We start from the raw sequence: 24,522 nt of genomic DNA, 5'->3' as shown, positions 1-24,522 counted from the left end.
TTACTCTAGCCGGATGGTGGTGGCGCATGCCTTTATTCTCAGCACTTGGAAGGCAGAGGCAGGCGGATCTATAAGAGGGCAGCTTGGTCTATAAGAGCTAGTTCCAGACCTGGATCCAAACTGTCTCGAGAAACCAACCAAAAAAAAAAAAAAAAAAAACTGCACAAGCAGGTCTTGGCTATAGAACTGAGCCCACTTGGCTCCTTTCCCATTCAAGGACTACAAAGACCATCATGCTTCGCGAGCGGAGCTTGAGCGGCGAAGCTGCCTTTAACATGTCACTTCCGCTGCGCAACTAGGTTCTGTGGCGGTAAACCGGTTCGTGTGGAGGGCGTGGAGTGTGGATGACAGTGTCTTAGGATCTCCAGATTGGCGTCCAGATCTCGGGGCCAGGTCTACACAGCCGGCTTTGTGTGGGAGGACACGTGTCCTCTTCTCCCACGGAGTGGTCTCACGTTCCTGCCAGGCGCTCCCACCCCGGGGTCGGAAGGGTGAGGGGAAAAGTGGGTTTTTCGGCTTTGCGACTTTTACTTGTGGTCAAAGAAATGACTATTTGAGTTCCTTCGTACGAAGGAATTCTTCGAAGTCTTTAAATAGGGGTTGTAGACAAGAATTACAGCGCACCCAAAATATCGAAACATCCCACAACCGCGTGGTCCTTCAGTCGGCTGCCTGAATTGACGTGATGTAGTTTGTGCTATGTATCTCTAGTTTAATTGCAAGTTGATGGCAGGTGTCTAACCTTCATAAAATAAACTATTCTCTGCTGCCTTCTTGGAACGAACAGGATTCTAGAATCTTTCATGCTTATGTTCCTAGAAATAGAAGCAGATGGATTTCTGTGATTTTGAGGCCAGCCTGGTCTACAGAAAAAGTTCCAGGACAGCAAAGGTTACACAGAGAAAATTCTGTCTCGAACTCTCCCCCCGCCCCCCCAAAAAAACAAGATTTCTCTGCATTAGACTTTATCTCTGTCAATCTCTGCCTGAATAATCATTACCGTCCAGGAATCATGAGTCCTGGAACTCACTCTATAGACCAGGCTGGCCTTGAACTCACAGGGATCCACCTGCCTCCTGAGTACTGGGATTAAAGGCTTGTGCCACCACTGCCCTGTCCAGAAAGTAAGTTAGTAGGGTAACGATCTGCCCAAAGCAGGCTGAAATTTGAAAGGACAGTGTAAAACATAGCAAATCCAGATCCAATAACTGTTATTACATAACTTGCTTTAATCTTGAAGCAGTAATATGTCCTGTGGGAGTTGTAGCTCTCTCTTGTTTATTAAAGATGGGAAGGAAGGGAGATGAGTAGAAAAAGCGAGCCTTAGATGAAGCATCGGAGTGAGGTGCTCTGGCTTACACTGGTTTTCCTTTCTATTCTGATAGTCTGGGCTTCTATCAGGGCCTCAGCTCCAGATATGTGGACAGCAGATGAGATTGCTCAGCTGTGCTACACACACTATAGTGTCAAACTGCCCAAGCAGGGGAAACCTGAGCCAAACCGTGAATGGACTTTGTTGGCAGCGGTCGTGAAGATACAGTCTCCCTCTGGCCAAACTTGTGACACCACTGATAAGGAGGTGCAAGGTGAGACCTTTTCTCTCTGTCAGCCACCATAAACAGTTCGGACAGTGGCGGACTGAATGTGAACTATAGCGTTAGGTGTTTCCCCACGGCTTCCACCAGGTGGCGCAGTACTTCTGGTGGTGGCGGGGAAACTTGCAGTCCTGATGGAATCCGCTGGGAATCCTCTGGAGAAAGGAGAAATGGGAATTTACTAACCCGCACACTAGGAAGCATTCAGCCTCCGAGAGTTCACTTAATGATTTGGTTTTTTTCCTTTCAGTGACAAAGGAAGTTGTCTCAATGGGAACAGGGACGAAATGTATAGGCCAGACCAAGATGAGGAAGAGCGGTAAGCAGCGAGGAGCTCTAAACAGTGATGCTGTACTGCAGGTGTCCATGCTGACCTTTAGTCCCCTTGTCAAGGACACGGGGACACACTAGTTCCAGGACAGCCAAGGCTACCAAAAGAAACCCTGTCTCGACAAAAAAGTGTCAGAGTCGGTGGTACATGTCTTTAAGCCCAGCATTTGGGAGACAGAGACTGGCGGATTTCCCTGGAGTTCTAGTGAGCCCCAGACCAGCCAGAGCTACATGGTGAGACTCTGTGTGTTACCAATGCACAAACTAAGTTTGAGTCTCAGGACCCACATGGGAGAGGGAGAAAACTGACTGCTTTGAATTGTCCTCCAACCTCTGTCCGCGTGCATATTGTGCCTCATGTACACACATCATGGTACATATATACAAAATGAATAAATGAAGATGTATTAAGATATCTGTAGAAAAATTGAAGGAATCTGGGGGTGTGGCTCAGGAGCAGTGCACCTGCCTAGCTGCATAAGCACTAGATTCAATCCCCAAGCACTTAAAAAATTTGTTTCTATAAATCTCAACTAGAGGTTGTTATGGAATATTACTTAAAGATGTGTTGCGTTGCCGGGTGGTGGTGGCGCACGCCTTTAATCCCAGCACTTGGGAGGCAGAGGCAGGTGGATCTCTGTGAGTTCGAGGCCAGCCTGGTCTACAAAGGGAGTTCCAGGACAGGCTCCAAAGCTACAGAGAAACCCTGTCTCGAAAAAAAAAAAAAAAAAGATGTGTTGTGTATTTATGCTGTGGGACATTTGTTTAGTGATGCAAAGACATGTTGCATTCTTTTATGTTGCATTTGTTTAACTCTGTGAAGCTGTGTTCCAATAGCTAAGCAGAAGAAAGAATAGATGGGGCTGTCAGGCAGAAAAAATAAATAGGAGGAAAAAAAGAGAAGATTGAGGAACGAGAAAAGAAGGAAAAGAAAAGGACAGCGGACCAGAGGCCACTCAGCTACACAGTAAGCCAAGGAGTAAGAAGTAAAGAAAGGTATATAGAATAGAGATAAAAGCCCAGAGGCGAAGAGTAGATGGGATAATTTTAGTTAAGAAACAAACCAAACTAAGGCCAGGCATTCGTAAGTAAGAATACGTCTCCATGCGTCATTATTTGGAAGCTGGGTGACAGGCCCCCCCAAAGAGTCAAAAGAGTAAAAAGCAACATCTACCAGTGGTGTTTCTTTGTTTTGCTTGGTTTATTTGTTTGTTTGTTTGTTTTATTTGTCTAGTATTTTGAGATAGGATCTCAATATGTAGCCCAGGCTTATCCAGAACTTGCTATGTTGTTCAGACTGGCCTCAAACTCATGGTTATCCTGCCTAAACCAGGGATTACAAGCACCACCATGGACCTAGCAACCGATGGCAAGTTTGTACCCAATGCACCCTTGGCATTGTCCAGAAGTATTTTTGGTCATCACCACATAGGGTGGGGTATTCTTGGCATCCTGTAGGTAAAGGATCCTGTACATCCTATATATTTTTGTTTGTTTGAGACAGGGTCTTCTCTGTATGGCCCTGGTGTGTGTATGTGTGAGAGACAGGGTCTCTCTATGTAGCTCTGGCTGACCTAGAACTCACTCTGTAGACCGTGTTGGCCTTGAATTCACAGAGATCCACCAACCTGTGCCTCCAAGTGCTGGAAGGGTACTGCTGTATTCTGCCAGGCTCGCGCTCTAGATCCCAGTCTTCATTTGCTCCATATCTCCTGTCTTTGCCACACAGGAGACATCCTCAATGACAGCCATGCTGAGATCATAGCCAGAAGGAGTTTCCAGAGGTAAAGCCATATTCCCCAAAAAGTCTTGGTTGAACATGTCTGGGGGTGGGGTTTGCGTGTCTAATAAGCTTGAAGCTAATGTAGATTGTGTCACTCTGAACTGCCAGAGTTCAGATTAGAGATTCAGAGTTCTCAGACTTGAGTGTGCCTCAGTATCACCTGGTAAAACCCAAGTTTCTTGCCAGGCATGGTGGTGCGTGCCTTTAATCCCAGCACTAGGGAGGTAGATTCAAGAGGATCTCTGTGAGTTCAAGGCCAACCTGGTCTATAAAGCTAGCTCCAGGACAACCACGGCTTTTACACAGAGAAACCTTGTCTTGAAAACAAAACAAACAAACAAAACCCCGAGGTTTCTGGGGCCACGGTATAAACTTAGTAATGAAGCTCTTCTAGTAAGTACTTTGAGTTCAAACCCCAGCACAGTGATGGGAGTGGACAAGGTGGCTGGACCTACCTCCTGAGATCTGATTTCAGTGGATCCAGGGCGAAGCCTGAGGTCTTCCTGACCTTTACAAAGGACTCATTATCATTCTCATAATGCCAGATCACTGCCAGTCTCATTGTTCGGCTGTAATGCTTCCTGTGATCACCCAGCCAGAGAGCTCTCATCACTATTTATTCCTTTTCCTCCATTTAACTAATTTTATAGTGCTGGAAGTCAAGCCAAGGGTGTTGCATATGCTAGGCCCTCGGTATGCATATAAAGTACCCTGAGCTACATCACCAGCCTAACTGTTCATTCTGATCTTGCAACCCTCAGATACCTTCTCCATCAGCTCCATTTGGCAGCCGTCCTGAAAGAGGATAGTATCTTTGTGCCAGGAACTCAAAGAGGACTGTGGAAGCTCAGACCTGACCTGTCTTTTGTGTTTTTCTCTAGCCACACACCCTGTAAGTATAGTCGAGCCTTATCTCCAAAATACTTCTGGCTGGCCAGGAGGTTGTGGCACACGCCTTTAATCCCAGCACTCGGAAGGCAGAGGCAGAACTCTGTGAGTTCGAGGCCAGCCTAATCTACAGAGTGGGTTCCAGAACACAGAGAAACCCTGTCTCAATAAACAAAACAAAACACAAAAAAAACTTCTGGGCCGGGCGGTGGTGGCGCACGCCTTTAATCCCAGCACTCGGGAGGCAGAGGCAGGCGGATCTCTGAGAGTTCGAGGCCAGCCTGGTCTACAAGAGCTAGTTCCAGGACAGGCTCCAAAACCACAGAGAAACCCTGTCTCGAAAAACCAAAAAAAAAAAAAAAAAACTTCTGGCTGAATATAGCTGCAACTAATGGTAGTGATTATTTATATACATGATCACCTTTCTACTGGGGTAAGCAGAAGGGAAATACAGGGAGGTGTGGCGTCTCTGTTAGCTCTCAGAGTTGAGATTGGGCAGCTTCAGCTTAACCCCTACAGAGTACAACGTAATCACTGGGAGTCAAGAGCCCCGAGTTTTACGACAGTAACTCATCGTAAAGCCCACTTCATTCATTCATCTGATTTTTTTAATTTTTGTATTTAGAGAGGGACTGTGTGCACGTGCCTCTGTGGATCCATGGCGGTCAGAGGGCAACTCGTAGTTAGTCTCAGCTTCCACTAGGTGGGGTCCAAAGGTAGGAACTCAACAGACTTGGCAGCAGTGCCTTTGCTTACAGCCAGCTCACTGGCCTGTGAGACAGGTGTTTGCTAAAATCTCCTGGCTGGGCTTGAACTTAATATGTAGGCCCCTGTTGGCGTTGCGCTTTAGCAAACTTCCTGCCACAGTCTCCCAAGTGCTGGCAATGCAGGCATGCTCCACACACATAGGGTTTCTTGTCTTTTTAAGATAGTACTGCTGTTAGTCCATCTTGTCTTGAACTCCCCAGGTTACAGGAGTGTGCTACCACGGCTGTCGTGAGCAGGTGTTCTCTATTCCTCACGCTGTAGGGCATAGCAAGTCTACAGCAATGAGTAGGGCCTGGGGAGAGCTCAGTGGTTCTGTGTCTGCTTAGTGTGAGTAAGACCCGGGGTGTATCCACGGTGTCGGCCTACTAACAAACTCCACACACCAGCGGGCCGGGGGTGCCGACCTCTTAATGTGAGTAAAGACCAGGAGGGTCACGCTCATGAGTGAGAGGCAGACAATTGAGTAGCTATAAGAGAGAGTTAGGAGGACAGTTGCTTAGACTCCATGATTGTGAAGGAGGAGGAGGCAAAGATGGCTTCTGGGTTTCTCCTCAGGGCCCTGAGGAAGGATGACAACTGTGTGAGGAGAAGTGGGAGAAAGAATTGCTGTGGCGTGGGTGGGGCTCTGTGACTTGTGGTGACTGGATCTTAAATGAGAAATGGCAGCCTCTGTTAATCGTAAAAGCTCTGGAAATTGTTTTTCTGGGAAAAGAAATCTTCCGTCCCCTTCGCTTGTGAGTAATCTCTTACCATGTGGTGCCGTCCACCCCACCCGTGGTTTATCTGTAGGAAGGACGCGCACTGGCACTGCCTAGCACATGTGACTCTCGCTCCCCTGACATTTACTTCTCGTTGCTAATTAGGAGTTTGGTGTCTCGGTTAGCTACTTTAGACTCTCACTTTCGTGTTTTGTTAGAGTGAGTCAGCCCCTTGTATCCAGGCGTTCTGTCGTGATCACATCTCTGAGCTTACAGAGTAGGAGGGACCCAGGGAATTCTCCAACGTTGCTGTCACCTTGTAAGGTCTCTGGAAGTCAGCCAGGCAGCCTCTCCCGTGACATTTCTCCTTCTGTATCTCTCTTGCCTTTCCCACTCTCTGGTTATAAAGAATACAAGTATATTCTTCCCACACTGAAAAAGCAACACACATTGGGTTGGTATTTGAAGAAATAGCTCCCTTCTCAAGGGAGCGCTGTGCTTTCCCCTGACCTCAGGTTTCTTTGTTCCCCAGCGACACAGAATAGATTAGACATCTGTAAACCAGCAAAGGAAAAACATTGGAGGTTTTGGAAACACTGGTGTTTACTGGCCTTTGCAGTTTATTGTGGGTTTCTACTGTGGGATATACATCATAAAAATCCCTAAGATGAGGATATTTTGAATAATGTTTGTCAAACTTACTCAGCCGTGAAATAAGCCACTATTGTTTTCTTAGGCATCTTACAGGATACCAGTCCTCAAAATGCCCTCAGGAAACTTTTCTCATCGTAGGAGAGGTGACTCAATGTTTAAGGACACTTACTGCTCTTCTAGAGTACATGAGTTCAATTCCCAGCACCCATGCTGGGCAACTCAAAACTGCCTGTTAGTCCTATTTCATGGGATCCAAGACCCTCTTCTGGCCCTTGTAGGCACTTGCACGCATGTGACTCTGAGACAAACACACATACTTTTTTAAAGTCTTTTTTTTTTTAAGACTTCCCTTAAAATTGTAGTTCTTAGATGAGAATACTTTCACTCCAGCTCCCATGCTTTGGGTTACGTGTCTGTACAACCAGACTGGGTCTGGAAACACCGTTGATTGTCAGACTCGGGGACTATTAGCATCTAATGTATAGAGGCTTCACAGCGGCTGTCATACAGGGTCACCTCCATGGCACATAACTACCTGCCTCACAGTTTCATTAGACCCAGGCATGGTGACACACTTGTGATCCCAGAACTCAGAAGGCAGAAACAGGAGGTCAGGAATTTGAGGCCCTTCTCAGATAGTAGGGGGTTTGAAGCCAGTCTGAGTTACAGGTGGTCTTGTCTCAAAAGAGAAAACAAAAATTTCTCGAATGTGGAGGCTAAGAAGCCCTGCTCTAAACTGGTGTTCCTAAAACTTTTTGTGGTAGAAATTACTTAGACCTTTGTTGAAATATTCAGTTTTCCATAATTCTCTCATCAGGTTTTCTAGGGGAGAGGTTTTATCAAGACCTCAGCAGGGCTTTTTTTGTTTTTGTTTTGTTTTTTCTGAGACAGGGGTTCTCTGTGTAGTGTTGGCTGTCCTGGAACACACACTGTAGACCTGGCTGGCCTCGAACTCATAGAGATCTGCCTGCCTCTGCCTCCTGAGTGTTGGGATTAAAGGTGTGTGCCACCACCTCCTGGCTGACCTCAGTGATTTTTATTAGAACTTTAGCACATGCACTGGGTTTTGTTTGTTTATAGATGTGTATCTAGCTAATTTTTTATGTGAGTTTCTGTGACCACTTGCATACAAGTGCTGGCAGAGACCAGGGTTGTCAGATCCCCTGGAACTGGAATTATAGGACATTACAAACCCCCTGATGTGGGTGCTGGGAACTGAACGTAGGCCCATGGAAGAACGGCAGGGCTCTTAATCGCTAGTTTAACATTGAAGAAAGAAGCGTGTCTGTAGCGGTCTTTGTATAAGGTGCTTTCCATACAAGCATTCAGCCTGAGTTTGAATTCTTAGAACCCACGTAAAACCAGACACACTAGCACATATCTGTAATCTTAGCACTCTTATGACAAAATGAATTGCTGGCTTATGCATCAGGAACAAGATCCCATGTCCCACAAAGAGGAAGGTGAGTACCAACATCTGTGGCTGTCCTTTGTTCCCCTCACATGTGCCACGGCGCGTGCATACCCCCATGTGGTATGTGGCTTTTGGTTTTGTATTTATTTGTTCCTTTTTCAGTGGTGGTCACAGTCAAGCCTGGGCTTTATGCTCAGACCTATGCTTTGCCCCTGAGCGCATCACCTGTCTGCCTCGTTATTCATCTCAGTTCAGCAGGGAAAACAAATTGACCTCCATTTGAGGTCATAAATCTCTAACTTGAGCTTGCATCAAATGGCCTACTCAGCTTATTAAAACAGACTTCTGGGCCCCACCCTCAGAGTGTCTGATTCAGCATGTCCATTAGATCCCAATAATTTGCTGCACACACACACACTCACACACACAGTGTTGAGGATCGAACTCAGAATCTCCTACAATCACTAGGCAATCAATACCATTGAGTTATCTCTCCAGCCTTACAATTTGCATGTCTAATTCCTAAGGTACATTAATGCCACTGGTTGGGGAGGCTCATTCTGAGAATTACTGGTTAAAGGTTTCCTCTCATGCAGGTGGGGATGCTTCCATCATCCCGATGCTTGAGTCTGAAGAACAACCTTGCTGTCCTGTCGTCAGAAATTGGGCCAACAACTCATCTGTAGAAAGGAGTGAGAATCTAGAGGATTCCAAAAATAAAAGGAATTGTGAGGACCCTGACAGTCCTGTAGCCAAGAAGGTGAAGCTTGGAACTCCTGCCAGGGAGCTCTCCGGCTGCGTGGCTCACCATGGGATGCCGGAAAGTGGTAAAATCAAACCAGATGTCAGCAGCTCTAATCTCACCAAGGAGGAACTCGCCGCTGCCCATGGAATAGCTCCAGGTAGTTTCAAAGTGGTGGATGTGTATAGAACAGGAGCCAAGTGTGTCCCTGGAGAGACTGGAGACTGGAGAGAGCCAGGTGCTGCCTACCACCAGGTGGGGCTGCTTCGAGTAAAGCCAGGCAGGGGCGACAGGACATGCTCCATGTCCTGCAGTGACAAGATGGCAAGGTGGAGCGTCCTCGGATGCCAAGGCGCACTGCTGATGCACTTCCTGGAAAAGCCCATCTACCTGTCCGCCGTGGTCATTGGGAAGTGCCCGTACAGCCAGGAGGCCATGAGGAGAGCCTTGACTGGCAGGTGAGGCTGTGGGACGGCAGTAGATGGAGTGCAGAGAACCAGGAGAGTCTCCCCTGTGGACTCAGCCGTTGCACATCTTGGCGTTTTTTCTTAAGAAATAATTAAGGAAGTATAAATCTTAGGTTTGTATATACAGTAACTTGAAAAGGAAACCAAAAATGCTCTGCAGTTGAAAATTAAGTGATTTCTTTTGTTAAAAATAGTATTGATGAATATTTAATGTAGAAAGATGTTTATGATGTTTCAAGAGCAGTTTAGAAGATGGAGTGAGCTCCGTCTTGGTCTTAAAATATGTATGTGTACAGAAAGCTGTAGGAGGCTCGATAGCGATAGTTATCTCTGAGTCATGGTGTTGTGGGCTGTTTTTCCTCCTTGATAATGCTGTACATTATCATTTTTCTACTGTGTCTTCTACAGTAAGCAGAATAATTGCCAGGGCTGGGGAATGTATCTCAGTTGGAAGAGTTCTTACCTAATGTGAATGAAACCCTAGGTTGAATCTCAGCACTGCATAAGACTGGCTGTGAAGGCATAGACTTCTAATCTTAGCATTTGGGAGGAGGAAGCAGGAAGATCAGAAGTTCAAAGTTACCCTTAGCTACTTGGGGAGTTTGAGGCCAGCTTTGGCTGAATGAATCCAGTCTCAAAAAACAAAGGAAAGGGGGCTGGAGAGATGGCTCAGTGGTTAAGAGCATTGCCTGCTCTTCCAAAGGTTCTGAGTTCAATTCCCAGCAACCACATGGTGGCTCACAACCATCGGTAATGAGGTCTGGTGCCCTCTTCTGGCCTGCAGACATACACACAGACAGAATATTGTGTACATAATAAATAAATAAATTAATTAATTAAAAAAAAAAAAAACAAAGGAAAGCCGGGCGGTGGTGGCACACACCTTTAATCCCAGCACTCAGGAGGCAGAGGCAGACGGATCTCTGTGAGTTTGAGTCCAGCCTGGTCTACAAGAGCTAGTTCCAGGACAGGAACCAAAAGCTACGGAGAAACCCTGTCTTGAAAATCAAAAAAAAAAAAAAAAAAAAAACTGAATAATCCATGTGAATTTGAGACCAACCTGATCTGCGTAATGAGTTCCAGGACAGCCAGGGTTACAGGAAGAAACCCTGTCTCCAAAAAGCAAAACAAAACAAAAAAACAAACAAATATTAGTTTTAGCCTGGCCTTGGTGGCACACACCTTTAAGCCCAGTACTTGAGAGATGGAGGAGGTCAGATCCCTGTGAGTTCAAGGCCAGCCTGGTCTACAGAGCAAGTCGAGACAAGCTCCAAAGCTACACCGAGAAACCCTGTCTGAAAAAAAAACAAAAAATAAAACAAATAAAAATATTAGTTTTAATCCTGGTACTCAGAAAGCTAATAAGAGGAATCTGAGTTCAAGGCCAATCTAGGCTTCGTAGCAGGATTCTAAATCTTGGCAAAATAAACGAAGACCCTGATCCAAAAAAAGATAAACAAGGATGGCTATACGTGCGACCACCCTGGGGTGCACTCTAGTGAATGAGGGTCAGGGAGGCATCATGGGAACACAGGCCTAGGAAGCAGATTCCAAAAGTGGCAACCAGATAGAACCTCGTGTTGGCACTCCTCAGCATGCACCCAAGAGAAGTGAAAATGCCCATTCCCACTAAGACACCCACACGGATGTTTATGGCGGCGTACTAGGAATAGTCCCCAAAAGAAGCAGCCCAAATGCTTTCAGTGGGTACGTGAGTAAGAAAGAGTGTATCTCTGGGCATGGCGGCACAGGTCCTTATCCTCAACACTCCAGACTCAGAGCTTCGAGGCCAGCCTGGTCTACAAAGTGCGTTCCAAGACAGCCAGGACTGTTACACAGAGAAACCTTGTATTGAAAAGCAAAAACAAGAAAAAAATAAGAGAAAAAAAAAAAGAAAAAACAAAAATGTAAACAAAAGTAGTGTATTCAAACAAACAAGCAAATACTGTTTACTGTTAGAAAGTTTGGAGTATCAAACATAGTAGCACTCAGCTAGTCATCCCAACACTTGGCTAGGAGGATCAGAAGCTACATTAAGGTCAAGGCTAGCCTGGGCCACATGAGATCCAGGCTCAAAAAAAAAAAAAAAAAAGACTAGCATGAAGTGAACCATTAAAATACCACACTAAGTGAAATAAGCCATGCATGTTTGATTCTGTTGATGTGAAATAGCCACAAAAGGCAAGTGCTTAGACATCCGTGGTAGACTGGTGGAGATCCTTGATAGGTTGGAGATCCGTGGTAGGCTGGCGGAGATCCGTGGTAGGCTGGCTGGTGGAGATCTGTGGTAGGCTGGTGGTTACCAGGGGCTGGAGAAGGGCATGGAGAGTCGTGGAGGCTGCTAATGGTTATAAAGTTTCTGAGATTTGAAATTCCTACCTGTGCACTGGATTTGCGTCATATGAGCACCTAGCTTGTTCAGAAGAGGTGGGGAAACCAACTTCTAGTATTGGATGATTTTAGTTTGGGGTATGCTTGAAGGATTTCTTAGGAAGTCTGTGTAAACAAAGCAAAGACTAAGTTCTCAAGTGAACAATGAAGGTTGAGATCTCTGACTCCGCAGACAAGTATTGACTCAGATTTTAGTTATGCCTTCAGATATTTTCCAAGCCGTAGAGTTCCTGGCTGGGGTTGGGAATATAGCTCAGTTGGTAAGCTGTTTGCTTGTGGGCATAAGGCTGTCTGTTTGATTCCCCAGCACCCCACAAAGCAGGGTGGGTTATAGGGTATACCTGTAACCCCAACATTCAGGAGGTAGAGGCAGGGGGGATTAGAATTTCAAGGTCATCCTCTGCTGCATTTCGGGTTCCAGCTAACTGTGATCCTGTCTCAAATAAGTAATAGAATTAAAAGGTTCCTCCTATGTGGTATTCTGGTATTTTTCACTCCCCACTTCAGTAAGAAAACATGTAGATTCACTCAGCTCCAAGGGCCTCTGTCTCTCCTACGACTTTGGGAAGGATGAGCAAATCTGAGTCTTCTTCTGGTACATCTGAGCTGAATGTGTTTTCCTCATTTTTAGGTGTCAGGACATCATGGCTTTACCCAGAGGCTTTGGAGTTCCTGAACTGAGAATAGAGCAGTCAAGTTTACTGTTTGAACAGAGCCGCTGTGCAGTGCAAGTGCAGAGAGCCGACGGACCAGGCCGGCTCGTTCCTTGTGGGGCAGGTAAGGGATCCAGGTTGGCTGACCCTGGAGTAAGTTCTCGGTCAGACTGGCCTAGGAGGACAGTGGTAACTCCAGTCTGTTCCTTGTAAGGAGCCCACATACGGTTAAGTGTGCACCCTGTGAGATCCTAGCCAGGTTAGTTACCCTGTCTTGACCTTCATTATTTTCAGATTAGAAGAATTGCTTGTCATGGCTGTTATGAGAATTAAGAAATTGTATTTAAGCTGTGCGGCGGTGGCGCTCGCCTTTAATCCCAGCATTCAGGAAGCAGAAACAGGTGGATCTCTGTAAATTCGAGGCCAGCCTGATCTACAGAGAGAGTTCCAGGACAGGCTTCAAAGTTAAAGAGAAACCCTGTCTCAAAAACCACCCCCCAAAATTATATTTATACATTTATTTTGTGTCTAGCATATAATAAATTTTCAATGAAATTGTAAACTAAGAGGCAAACTTGCCAACAAACCTGGTAACTCGAGTTTGATGCCTGGAACCCACATAGTGGAAGCAAAGAACCCAGCTCCCCTTCTGTTGTCCTCTGACTTCCACATATGCACCGGGACATGCATAGGCCTCTCCCAATAAATAAGTATAATAAAACATTAGATTGTAAGCTATAATGATGATCATGAACCACTGGGCATTGGTGGTACATGTCTTTAGCTCCAACACTCAGGAGGCAGAGGCAGGTGAATCTCTGAGTTCGAGGCCAGCCGGTCTACAGAGTCAGTTCCAGGATAGTCAGGGCTACATAGAGAAATGCTGTCTCAGAGGAAAAAAAAGTCACAAACCATTTGATGTCATTGAACCCTGAGGTACCAAGCATCTGACCTAACTTGTTTTTGATGTCGTATCCAGCTTTCATGGTGCTGTAGAGTCAGAGAAATATTTTTGTGAATATTGTAACATTCGTGGGAAAAGAAACAGGTTTTTATGTTTTGACCCCAGCTCTCCCCAGATACTCCCAACGTGTCACCCTCCCTCTTTTGTGTATGTTTATGTGTTTGTTCTCTCTCTCTTTCTCTCGCGCTCTCTCTCTTTGGTTTGGGGTTTTGTTGGTGGTGGTGGTGGTGGTGTCTTTTTGTAGCCTACTGAGCCCAATCAGTGCCGTCTGTTGAAATGTTGACTCATCTTAATGGCTCTTTTGTGGGTAACCATAGCTACAGTAGGCTCCTGAGTGCAGCAGCCACATGTCCAGGACATTTCACAGTGCTCCTCCCCGTCCTCCAGCTCTCTCATTCGTCCTCCCTCTTCTGTGATGTTCCCTGAGCCTTGGGGTGGGGATCGATACAGCTGTCCCGTTGAGCAATGAGCACTCAGTAGATACTCTCAACACTGTGGCCGGTTATGAGTCTGCATTCAATGCTGCCCACTGCAGAGAGGAAATTCTCTGGCCAAGATTGAGGGCAGCACTGAGCTATGAGTAGAAACTGATTTAATCCCAGGATTCCTCCTTTCACAGCTATCAGCTGGAGTGCTGTTCCTGAGCATCCTTTAGATGTGACTGCCAACGGTTTTCCACAGGGAACAACCAAGAAAGAAATTGGAAGCCCTCGAGCCAGGTACAGCGTACTGGGGCTAGGGAGAGGGTATCTATGAACTCCCTCCCTCCTTATCCAGTTCCTTTCCCCTTGCCCTTGGAAACTCCTCATTTGCTTTATTTTCTTCCTCTTCTGGATGCTCAGTGTAAATGAAACCATTTACTGTGTGGTCCTCTGTGTCTACTCCATGCACATAGCAGGCTCCACAGTTCACCGGTGTGGTGCGGATTGCGATTTCCTTCATGGGTGGCTACGTAGTAATCTGCTGTGTAACTGTACCTTATTGCTTATTCTCTCACCAGAGATGGCCTTGGGGATGTTTTACTCTGGGCTGCTGTGACTAGTGCTGGTGTGAACAACTGGGTGCCTATTTTTGTGTAATTTTTCTTAGGAATGTTCATAGGAATGGAATTCTGGGTCATGAGGAACCACAGGATAGCTTTTTATAGAAAGTGGAACGAGTGAACTATTTTCTTCCTTTCTTTTCAAGACAGGGTTTCTGTGTCTGACTTTGTATCCTGTCCCTGTCCTTGAACTCACTCTGTAGACCAGCTGGCCTTCGCCTGCCTCTGCCTCCTGAGTGATGGAATTAAAGGCGTGCACCACCACCGCCTGCCACATGAACTACTTTGTTAGCAGCTCTGCCATGAACGGGTCCCAGGAGCAATAGCTGCCTTGCACCCTCTCTGACACTCGTAACTGTCAGGTGTGAACTGCACTCTTCTTGTTTCACCCTGGATTTCCCCAGTGTTCTCTGCTTACTGGCCAGTTACGCGTCTTCTTTGGAGAAGTATTTGTTCTCATCCCATGCCCATTTTATAATTGGTTTGTCTTTCTTTTTATTTTTTTATTTTATTTATTTATTTATTTATTTATTTATTTATTTATTTGGTTTTTCGAGACAGGGTTTCTCTGTGGTTTTGGAGCCTGTCCTGGAACTAGCTCTTGTAGACCAGGCTGACCTCGAACTCACAGAGATCTGCCTGCCTCTGCCTCCCGAGTGCTGGGATTAAAGGCGTGCGCCACCACCGCCTGCTGTCTTTCTTTTTAATTTTTAAATCACTTTTATGTATTAGGTCAAAAGACATTTTGTGGGATTCAGTTCTCTACTTCTACCATGTGGGTCCCCAGGACCAAACTCAGGCCCGTATGGACCAGGCTTTGCCTTGAACTCACAGAAATCCAATTCAGATAGGTGTGTGTCACCATACCCAGCCCTTTTCACTCTTTTTTAAATGATTTTATTCATTTTATTTATGTGTATAGGTGTTTCTCCTGCATGTATGTCTGTGCACCATGTGTGTGCAGGGTCCACAGAAACCAGAAAAGGGTGTCAGAGTCTATGGGACTAGAGTTACAGACAGTTGTGAATTGTCATATGGAGGCTGGGAATTGAACCTGAATCCTTTGGAAGATCGGCCAGTGTTTGTTGTGAGGAGCGGTGGGCTGCATTCCCGCCCAGCTTCCGCACTGCTAGCTTTATACCCGAAATAACAATACACAAATTGTATTCATTTAAACACTGCCTGGCCTATTAATTTCAGCCTCTTATTGGCTAATTCTCACATCTTGCTTTAACCCATATTCAGTAATCTGTGTAGCACCATGAGGTGGTGGCTTATTGGGAAAGATCTTAACCTGCGTCCATCTCAGAGAGGAGAGCTATGGTGTCTGCCTGACTCGGCTTTCTTTCTTTTTTTTTTTTTTTTTTAAATATTTATATATTTATTATGTATACAATATTCTTTCTGCATGTATGCCTACAGGCCAGAAGAGGGCACCATACATCATTACAGATGGTTGTGAGCCACCATGTGGATGCTGGGAATTGAACTCAGGACCTTTGGAAGAGCAGGCAATGCTCTTAACCACTGAGCCATCTCTCCAGCCCCATGACTTGGCTTTCTTTCTCCCACAATTCTGTTCTATCTTCCCCACCTACCTATGTTCTGACCTATCAGGCCAAGCAGTTTTCTTTATTAATTAACCAATGAAAGCAATAGATAGATAGAAACCCTCCTACATCAAGTGTTCTTAACCACTAAGCCGTTTCTCCAACTCCCTTTTTTTACTTTTGATGAAGCCCTTTAAAGCTCAAAAGTTATTCATTTTAATGAAGTCAAATTTATGTACTTTTTTCTTGCTTGGTTGTACTTTTGATATCTAAGGAATCTTATGTTACTCAGAGTTACAAAAATATATCAAAGTTTTTGTTTTGTTTTATTCCCAGCCATCTTTTGTACGACCCGCAGTCTGCCTGAGAGCAGGATGTGTGAGCAGAGCAGGCCATGAGAGATCGGGCCTGCGGGTCTCCTGCTGCAGTCTGGCTCGGGCTCCTCACCAGCCCCGCTCAGCTGCCTGTGGCTTCCATTTGCTGCTTTGCTCAGTGGGGGAAGTGTTATTCTTTGCTTAGAGTCTTTAAAAGCCTCAATCAAAAGGATCATTTCTCTGTAGATTCCTGTGGTGCTGTTCTGCAACCTAACACAGCATGTCAGTATTCCCTGTGTGACCTGGAGTACCTCACGTTCTAACCCTAGCTATGTCTCCAATTGTCCATGTGACTTGGGGGCAAGACCAGCTACTCTCTGGGCTGGAATGCAGTGTACTTTTGCTTGTACAATGAGGGTTCATGGATAGACATTGTCTATCCATGTTGACTGTTAACTGTCCTACTTCTGTGACAAAGCACCGTGACCAAGGCAATTTATAGAAAGAAACATTTAATGGGGTTTACAGTTTCAGAGGGTGAGTTCATGAGCATCATAGTGGGGAGTGTGACAGCAGCTTTAAATAAGATGGTATCTGTCCTAGAGAGTCTCCATGGCATGTCCTTCAAGAGTGCCTTGTGCTGGCCGTTCTTGGATTTTAAATCTGAAGACCGCCGGGCGGTGGTAGCGCACGCCTTTAATCCCAGCACTCGGGAGGCAGAGGCAGGCGGATCTCTGTGAGTTCGAGACCAGCCTGGTCTACAGAGCTAGTCCCAGGACTGGCTCCAAAACCACAGAGAAACCCTGTCTCGAAAAACCAAAAAAAAAAAAAAAAAAAAAAAAAAAATCTGAAGACCAATTTGAGAAAAATAAATATCTTTCAGCATTGTCTTTCAGACCAGAAACATGGAAGGCAACTGCTAACATTCCCGCTAACCATGCGGGTGCGTAGGACTGGGTATAGCACTGTCAGATCAGCAGTTTGTCACCCCAGAGTTGACGCAGGTTTGAGTACCCAGTTATTTAGGCCTTTTTTGTTTTTTGTTTCATTGTTGTTGTTGTTGTTTGTTTTTGTTTTTCAAGACAGGGTTTCTCTGTGTAGCCCTGGCTGCCCTGGAACTTGCTCTGTAGACCACGCTGGCCTCAAACTCAAGAGATCCCCCTACCTCTGCATCCTAAGCACTGGGATTCAAGGCACATATTCCCATCACCTGGCTATTTAGGACTTCTTAAAGTTTTTTATTACATTTCTTTATTTTTGTGCCTGTGAATGTGTGTACTGATTAACCACTCAGGCCACACAGCATGTGTTAAGGTCAAAGGTCAGCTTTTAAAGCTGGTTCTCTCCTACCACATGGAGCAAACTCAGGTTGTCGTGACTTCATCCATTGAGCCATCACACCAATCCAAAACTTAGTTCTCTTTTATTTTCTGTGTGCTTTGAGTGTTTTTACTGAATATGTGTGTACCACATAAGTGCAGTGCCCACAGATGCCCCTGACACTGGAGTTACAGACAGCTGGGTGGTTACAGACCTGTGGGTGCTGGGAACTGAACCCATGTCCTCAGGAAGAGTAGCACATACTCCTAACCGCTGAGCCATCCTTCCAGTCTAAGGCGTATTTTTTATTTCTAATTATTTATAATGTGTGTTTCTGTTTGTGAGTATGTGCACGAGTGAGGTGCCTGCAGAGGCCAGACGAGGATGGCCGGTCCCCTGGAGCTGGAGGAACGAGGCAGTTGTGAGGCAGCTAACGTGGTTGCTGAGAACCAAACTCAGGTCCTCTGCAAGAGTAACAAGTGCTCCTAACCACTGGGCCATCTACCTAGCCACAATTTTTTCTGTTTTTCTTTTTTTTCCCTAACAGTACTGAAAATTGAACCTCGAACCTCATACAGAAACAATGTAGCCAGGCGGTGGTGGCACACGCCTTTAATCCTAGCACTCGGGAGGCAGAGGCAGGTGGATCTCTGTGAGTTCGAGACCAGCCTGGTCTACAAGAGCTAGTTCCAGGACAGGCTCCAAAACCACAGAGAAACCCTGTCTCGAAAAACCAAAAAAAAAAAAAAAAAAAAAAAACAAAACCACAGAGAAACCCTGTCTCGAAAAACCAAAAAAAAAAAAAGAAACAATGTAAATGCTCTAACTCTGAGCCATAGCCCCAGTCCTCAATAAAGTTTTATAATTTCATTTCATTATTTTTAGTTTTTGTAATTTGCCTATATATATCTTTGACATCCCCGTTAGATTTATTCTATGAAAGTACATCATCTGTTGGTGTTTAACAAATCATTACAGCTTTAAATAACTATATACGTATACTTCTAGTATACTTTTAAATAACCTTATACTTCAGAGTTTCTGCTGGTTTGGAATAAAAAATGAATTTAATAGGCAGTTGTGACTTGGGATTTGAGAGGTCAATAGTTATGTCATTTGGGGTCGCAGTCTCCTGAAAACTTGATTGGGGTGAGAGGATTTAATTATAAAAACGCTCAGCCGTGTGGCTAACAGGTCAGTGTTGCTTGCCAGTGCTCACATCACAGCTCTCTAGAGAGGCAGGGTGTGGTGACCCATGGGAAACCGAGGCAGGAGGCTCATGACTCAAGATCACCCTGGGAGATATAGCAAGATGTTCTGTGGGGGAGGGAGAGGAAGACAGAGGGACGACTGAGGGTTCCGTTGACGTCTGTCTACATTTCTCCTTGGTGGCTACGGAGGGGTGGGATCTGGCACCTTCACACCTGTGATGAGCCTAGTGTGTGGTACCTAGTTATTAGTCAGTGATGTTTATTTTCTTTTTCTGAACAGATCCCGAATCAGTAAGGTGGAACTCTTTAGATCATTCCAGAAGCTGCTGAGTAGCATTGCAGAAGACAAGCAGCCAGACTCTGTCAGGTGACATTGTCTACCCCTCTGTCCTGTCTATAAAGCCTTCTGCTCTGGTTCTGGCTTGTGCATGGTGCGTTGTCTGGAGGTGACCTCCACTCAGCAAACCAGTGGGTGCTTACTGTTTATCAGAAAGAACAGGAGCGTGTAGCTTTGTCAGCGTCCTGCCTGAGGTATAGGGAAGAGCATGTTCTGGAGGAAACACAACAGGGTAAGAGGAAGGTTTCATTTCAGTTCTGCTTCCTTACACATTTATTTACTTATTTTGAGATAGGAGCTCACTGCCCAGGTTGGCCTGAAACTGAAACTCACTATGCAGGGCAGCTGAAGCTCATGCTCACAGCAGCTCTCCTGCCTCAGCCTCCAAATGCTAGGCTTACAGGCCTGGTGCTTTGTTGTGGTTTTTTCCATTTTATCATTTGACTGATTGGCTGACTTTATGATGCTGGAAACGAGATCCAGGGCCTGTTAGGAAGCTACACCTGTGTACTTTTCCTTTTTTTTAAAAAAAAAAAAAAAATATTTTTATGTTTTATTTAACTTTATTTTATGTGCATTGATGTGAAGGTGTCAGATCCCCTGGAACTAGATCTTCAGACAGTTGTGAGCTGCCATGTGGGTGCTGGGAATTGAACCTGGGTCCTCTGGAAGAGCAGTCAGTGCTCTTAACCCCTGAGCCATCTCTTCAGCCCCCTTCTTTTCCTTTTTTTTTTTTTTTCTTTTTTTTTCTTTTCCTTTTTTTATAAGATCCATTTATTTATTTTGTATACAGTGTTGGCATTAGCTCTCATATAGATGGTTGTGAGCCACCATGTGGTTGCTGGGAATTGAACTCAGGACCTCTGGAAGAGCAATCAGTGCTCTTAACCTCTGAGCCATCTCTAGCCCTACACCTGTTTTCTAGGGGTACAGACAGGATTCAAATACAGCTTGAAATGATCAAGTTCATGGATCCTGCCTCTTTACTATCAAAAAACTTGATCAAAATAAAACTTAAATCAGTATTTATTGTAAGAAACACTGTCTCTGTACAGCTGGGGTCTCCTCCCCAGATTCCGCTGGACTCCACAGCACTGCCCTCTTATGAACTTATGTGAATATGTACACACACACACACAATTAAAAATAATAAAAATAGGGGCTGGAGAGATGGTTCAGAGGCTAAGAGCACTGGCTGCTCTTACTGAGGACCCAAGTTCAACTCCCAGCACCCACGCGGTCTTATAACCAATCTGTTACTCCATCCCAGGGAATCTGACCCCCTCCTCAGGCCTCCAGAGGAATCACTGCATGTGCATGATGCCCAGGCAAAATAATGACCTCACACGTAAAACAGTTAAAATAATAGTAATAATAATAAAGAACAGGAGTAAAAACAGGATAAAATTGAATTAGACAAATCTCTGTATTAATTATTTTTCTTGTTGTGACCAAAAACAAAACCAAAAAAAAATCCCACTAAGCACAACCAAAGGAAGAATGTATCTTGGTCCCTAGCTGGAGGGTACAGTCCATAGTGGCAGGGAGATGAAATGGCTGCTTACACTGCGGAACAGTGGTGATCAGCGCAGGTTTTCCCTTTAGTTCAAACTGGGATCCTAGCCCACGTATGCCCCTGCCCACATCCAAGTGGGTCTTCTCTCTGCATTCAAACCTGCCTGGGAAACACCTCATGGACATGCCCAGAATCTGGTTTCCCGGGTGATTCTAACTATAACTCCAATCTAGTTAACAATGAAGATTAATCATCACAGTCTTGATTTATTTGATAGTAAGAATAGCGACATTAGCCTGTCACACGATCTCTGAGAAGAATATAGATAAAGTGCTCCGTGTAAAAGTGCTTGGCCCAGGCATGGTTTATACTTGGTTTTGTTAACAAGTAACCAATTTTATTTGCTAAAAATCTATGGGGTGGGGTCTAAAGAAAGGACTCAGTGGTTTGGAGCATGAGTTCCTCCTCCAGAGGTCAACAGCTCAGGTCCTAACACCCATGTCAGGTAGCTCACTCCAGTTCTAGGGGATATAATGCCTTCTCTGGACACCATGAGCAAGGGGCACACACATGCTGCACAGACTCAGGTGCATAAAATAAAAGTTTTTAATTTATAATTTTTTACTCTCTGAATGATATGTATGCAGCAGAAGTATTAATGAAAAACTTTTTTTTGTTTTTTTGTTTTTCAAGACAGGGTTTCTCTGTAGGAAAAACTTTTTTTAAGACAGAGTTTCTCTGTGTAACCCTGGCTGTCCTGGAACTCACTCTATAGACCAGGCTGGCCTCGAACTCAGAGATCCACCTGCCTCTGCTGGGAAAGTGTGCCCATCACTGCCCAGCTAAGGAAAACCTCATTTAGACATTTGCCAAAGATGGTAAAACAAACAACTCTCTTCAGATGTTGTAGGGAAGGAATCTGGACTCAACTCCCAAGTGCAAGCACAACTAGAGACTTAAAGCCAGGAGCAGAGTCGGCCAGGGAGGTCTGTGGACAGGATATGTCTAACTTGATTTAGGAGCTAGGCTAGAGGAATTCTTAGTGGCCCTACTTCACACAGGCTTCCTGCTGAAGGCAGGCAGGATGGTGAGATGGAAGGTAGGGTCTTGTAAGACCCAGACTAGCCTCAACCTTGCTTAAACTTTCTGATGCCTCCCGAGTGCTGGGATCACAAGTATGCCACCACGCCTGGTTGGCTCAGTTCTGAGGATCAAGCCAGGGGTTCTTGTACACTAAGCCACTTCCCAAGCCCACAGTGAAGAGCTGGATTCAGAACTGAAGGTGATCGAAGGCAAGCGCAGGGGCTGCTGTAACTGGCTCAGGAGAACTCTGGTTGGCACTGAACTTAGAGAGCCAGGGCAGAAATCAAGGCCTCATCAAGAGGAGGGACTCGGGTCTCTGACCGACATTTTAGTTTAGTCCTAGTCTTTATCCAAAGAAACCCTTGTAAGAATTGTAAGAATTATTGTAGGTTTTTTTGTTTTGTTTGGTTTTGTTTTCTCTTTTGGCTCTTTGGGGGCCCACCACCCACCTCCCAAAAAAGTACAGAGAGGCTTATTCGTTCTTATGAATGCATGAATGCCTGGCCTTAGCTTGGCTTATTTCTAGCCAGCTTTTCTTAACTTATCCTGTCTCCCTTTTACCTCTGGGCTTTTTATCTGTATCTATTCGATATACCTTTCCTTACTTCTTATTCTGTGGCTGGCTGTATAGTTGGATGGCTGGCCTCTGATTTCTTCCCTCCTTCTTTCCTGTTTTTTCTCCTCCTATTTATTCTCTCTGCCTGGCAGCCCCGCCTGTCCTTCTCCTGCCTAGCTATTGGCTGTTCAGCTCTTTATTAGACCAATCAGGTGTTTTAGAAAGGCAAAACTTCACAGAGTTAAACATGCAACATAAACATGCAACATAAAAGAGTGCAACACGGGGGCTGGAGAGATGGCTCAGTGGTTAAGAGCATTGCCTGCTCTTCCAAAGGTCCTGAGTTCAATCCCAGCAACCACATGGTGGCTCACAACCATCTCTAAAGAGGTCTGGTGCCCTCTTCTGACCTGCAGACACGCACACAGACAGAATATTGTATACATAATAAATAAATAAATATTTTTAAAAAAAGTGAACACATCTTTGCATCATTAAACAAATGTTCCACAGCATAAGCAAATGTAGCACGTCTTAAAACAATATTCCACAACCCATAGCAGCTATTGGGAGTGCTGGCCAGGTTTCAGCAGTCAGAGAGGCTAAAGGTCGGCAGCATGTTGTAGGAAGGTGTGGATGTTTACATGATGCTTTATCAGAGAAACAGTCAAGAAGGTTCTTAAGTCAGAGCTGGAGTAGACGGCTCCGTGATAGGAGGAGACTGTCTAGCATACATGAAAGCTTGTATGATGCTCAACATCACAAAGAAAACTTTTATCTGATTGTGCAAGAGCCACACAAAACTAGTGTTCTGTGATTCTAACCTGCTCTACCATGAATTTCCTACCGAGGGAACAGAGTGCTCCCTCTGCTCCTGCTCTGCGGTTTGAGTGTGTTCAGTTGCTTTAAGGGCAAGCGCTCCAGTGAGAACCCTGCTTGATGACATGTGTGCATTAGGGTGCAGAAGCTGGACAGCTATCAGGAGTACAAGGAGGCTGCAGCTGCCTACCAGGAAGCCTGGAGTGCGCTCCGGAGGAAACAGCCCTTTGCATCCTGGATCAGAAACCCTCCTGAATACCACCAATTTAAATGAGCTCCTGCTGCCATCAGGACCCTTCCTATTGACCTGCCCTTCTTCATGCTGCGCAAACCTCTGCTTTTCCGGTGCTTAAGTCAGAGAAGAAAGAAACGCCTTCTTCCAGAGTGCTGCACCTCAGTGTCAGTAAAGATGGAACCTATACCTCATCAATCTGTACTTGCTTGGAGTAGCTCCTTGCTAAAATGGCCTCTCGCCGGTTGGTGATGGTTCAACCTTTAATCCCAGCACATGGGAGGCAGAGGCAGGCAGAGCGGATCCCAGTGAGTTTGAGGCCATTCTGGTCTACAGAGCAAGTTCCAGGACTGGCTCCAAAGCTACAGGAAAAAACGCTGTCTCAAAAAAAACAATCAAGCAATAAATAAATAGATAAGCAAACCTCTCGGTAATGACCTTGATTGCTTTTAACTGGTTCTCTAAAACACAACAGTCAGTTTGGGACGTGATGCTTTCTATGGTAACCTGCAGCAGCTGTGGTTTCCGCCATCTTACACTGACTCAGCAACTGTACACTAGGCGGAAACTATTAGATGTCCAGGAACTTTGCAGCTTCTCCTGGAGTAGGGACCATGTAGTTCATATTTCCAGCTTCCTCAGCAATCAGACGTGGCTGAAGTTAATTCTTCTATCAGGCTTAACACAGGACTAGCCTTGGAAAGGTCTGTTCTCAGACCTGCCGAGAAAGGTTTTTTGTTTGTTTAGGTGTTTGTTGTTTTTGAGACAGAGTCTCACTCTGTAGCCTACACCATCCTTGACTTTCAGTCCTGTACCAGCCTTCCACGTGCCAGGATGATAGGCAGAAGCCACTATCGTAAGTAGCCCAAAATATTCTCATTCTCTCCTTCCCTTCCTCTCTCCCTCTCCTTCCTGCCTTCTCTTCTTGGGACAGGACCCCCTCCGCAGCCCAGGCTGACCTTAAACTCACTACACAGCCAAGGATGACCTTGAACTCTGATCTTCCTGCCTCTGCCTCCAACTGTAACACCAACTTTGCTTCCAGGGTTCTCCTCTGGTCCGTCTTGTGAGGGTCCCTAGAATCTTGGGTTTTTTTTTTTTTTTTTTTGATTTTCGAGACAGGGTTTCTCCGTAGCTTTTTGGTTCCTGTCCTGGAACTAGCTCTTGTAGACCAGGCTGGCCTCGAACTCACAGA

General features: G+C 45.4%; 1 protein-coding gene across 1 annotated transcript; it reads left to right on the top strand.

Annotated features, from left to right (window-relative positions):
* The first annotated feature begins 301 nt into the window (after nt 1–301).
* Adat1 (adenosine deaminase tRNA specific 1) lies at nt 302–23,530 on the top strand. Its single transcript, XM_057753978.1, has 10 exons — nt 302–491; nt 1,386–1,586; nt 1,846–1,914; nt 3,655–3,709; nt 4,470–4,600; nt 8,727–9,330; nt 12,362–12,507; nt 13,967–14,066; nt 19,065–19,151; nt 23,234–23,530. The coding sequence occupies exons 2-10, from the start codon at nt 1,418–1,420 to the stop codon at nt 23,367–23,369; spliced, it is 1,497 nt and encodes a 498-aa protein (XP_057609961.1). The 5' UTR covers nt 302–491; nt 1,386–1,417; the 3' UTR covers nt 23,370–23,530.
* Nucleotides 23,531–24,522: the final 992 nt, after the last annotated feature.

Source organism: Chionomys nivalis, chromosome 21 (genome assembly GCF_950005125.1).
Source record: "Chionomys nivalis chromosome 21, mChiNiv1.1, whole genome shotgun sequence".
In the NCBI taxonomy this organism is placed as follows: Eukaryota; Metazoa; Chordata; class Mammalia; order Rodentia; family Cricetidae; genus Chionomys; species Chionomys nivalis.
The sequence above is the reverse complement of the archived record's forward strand: the minus strand, read 5'-3'. Positions and strand labels throughout refer to the sequence as shown.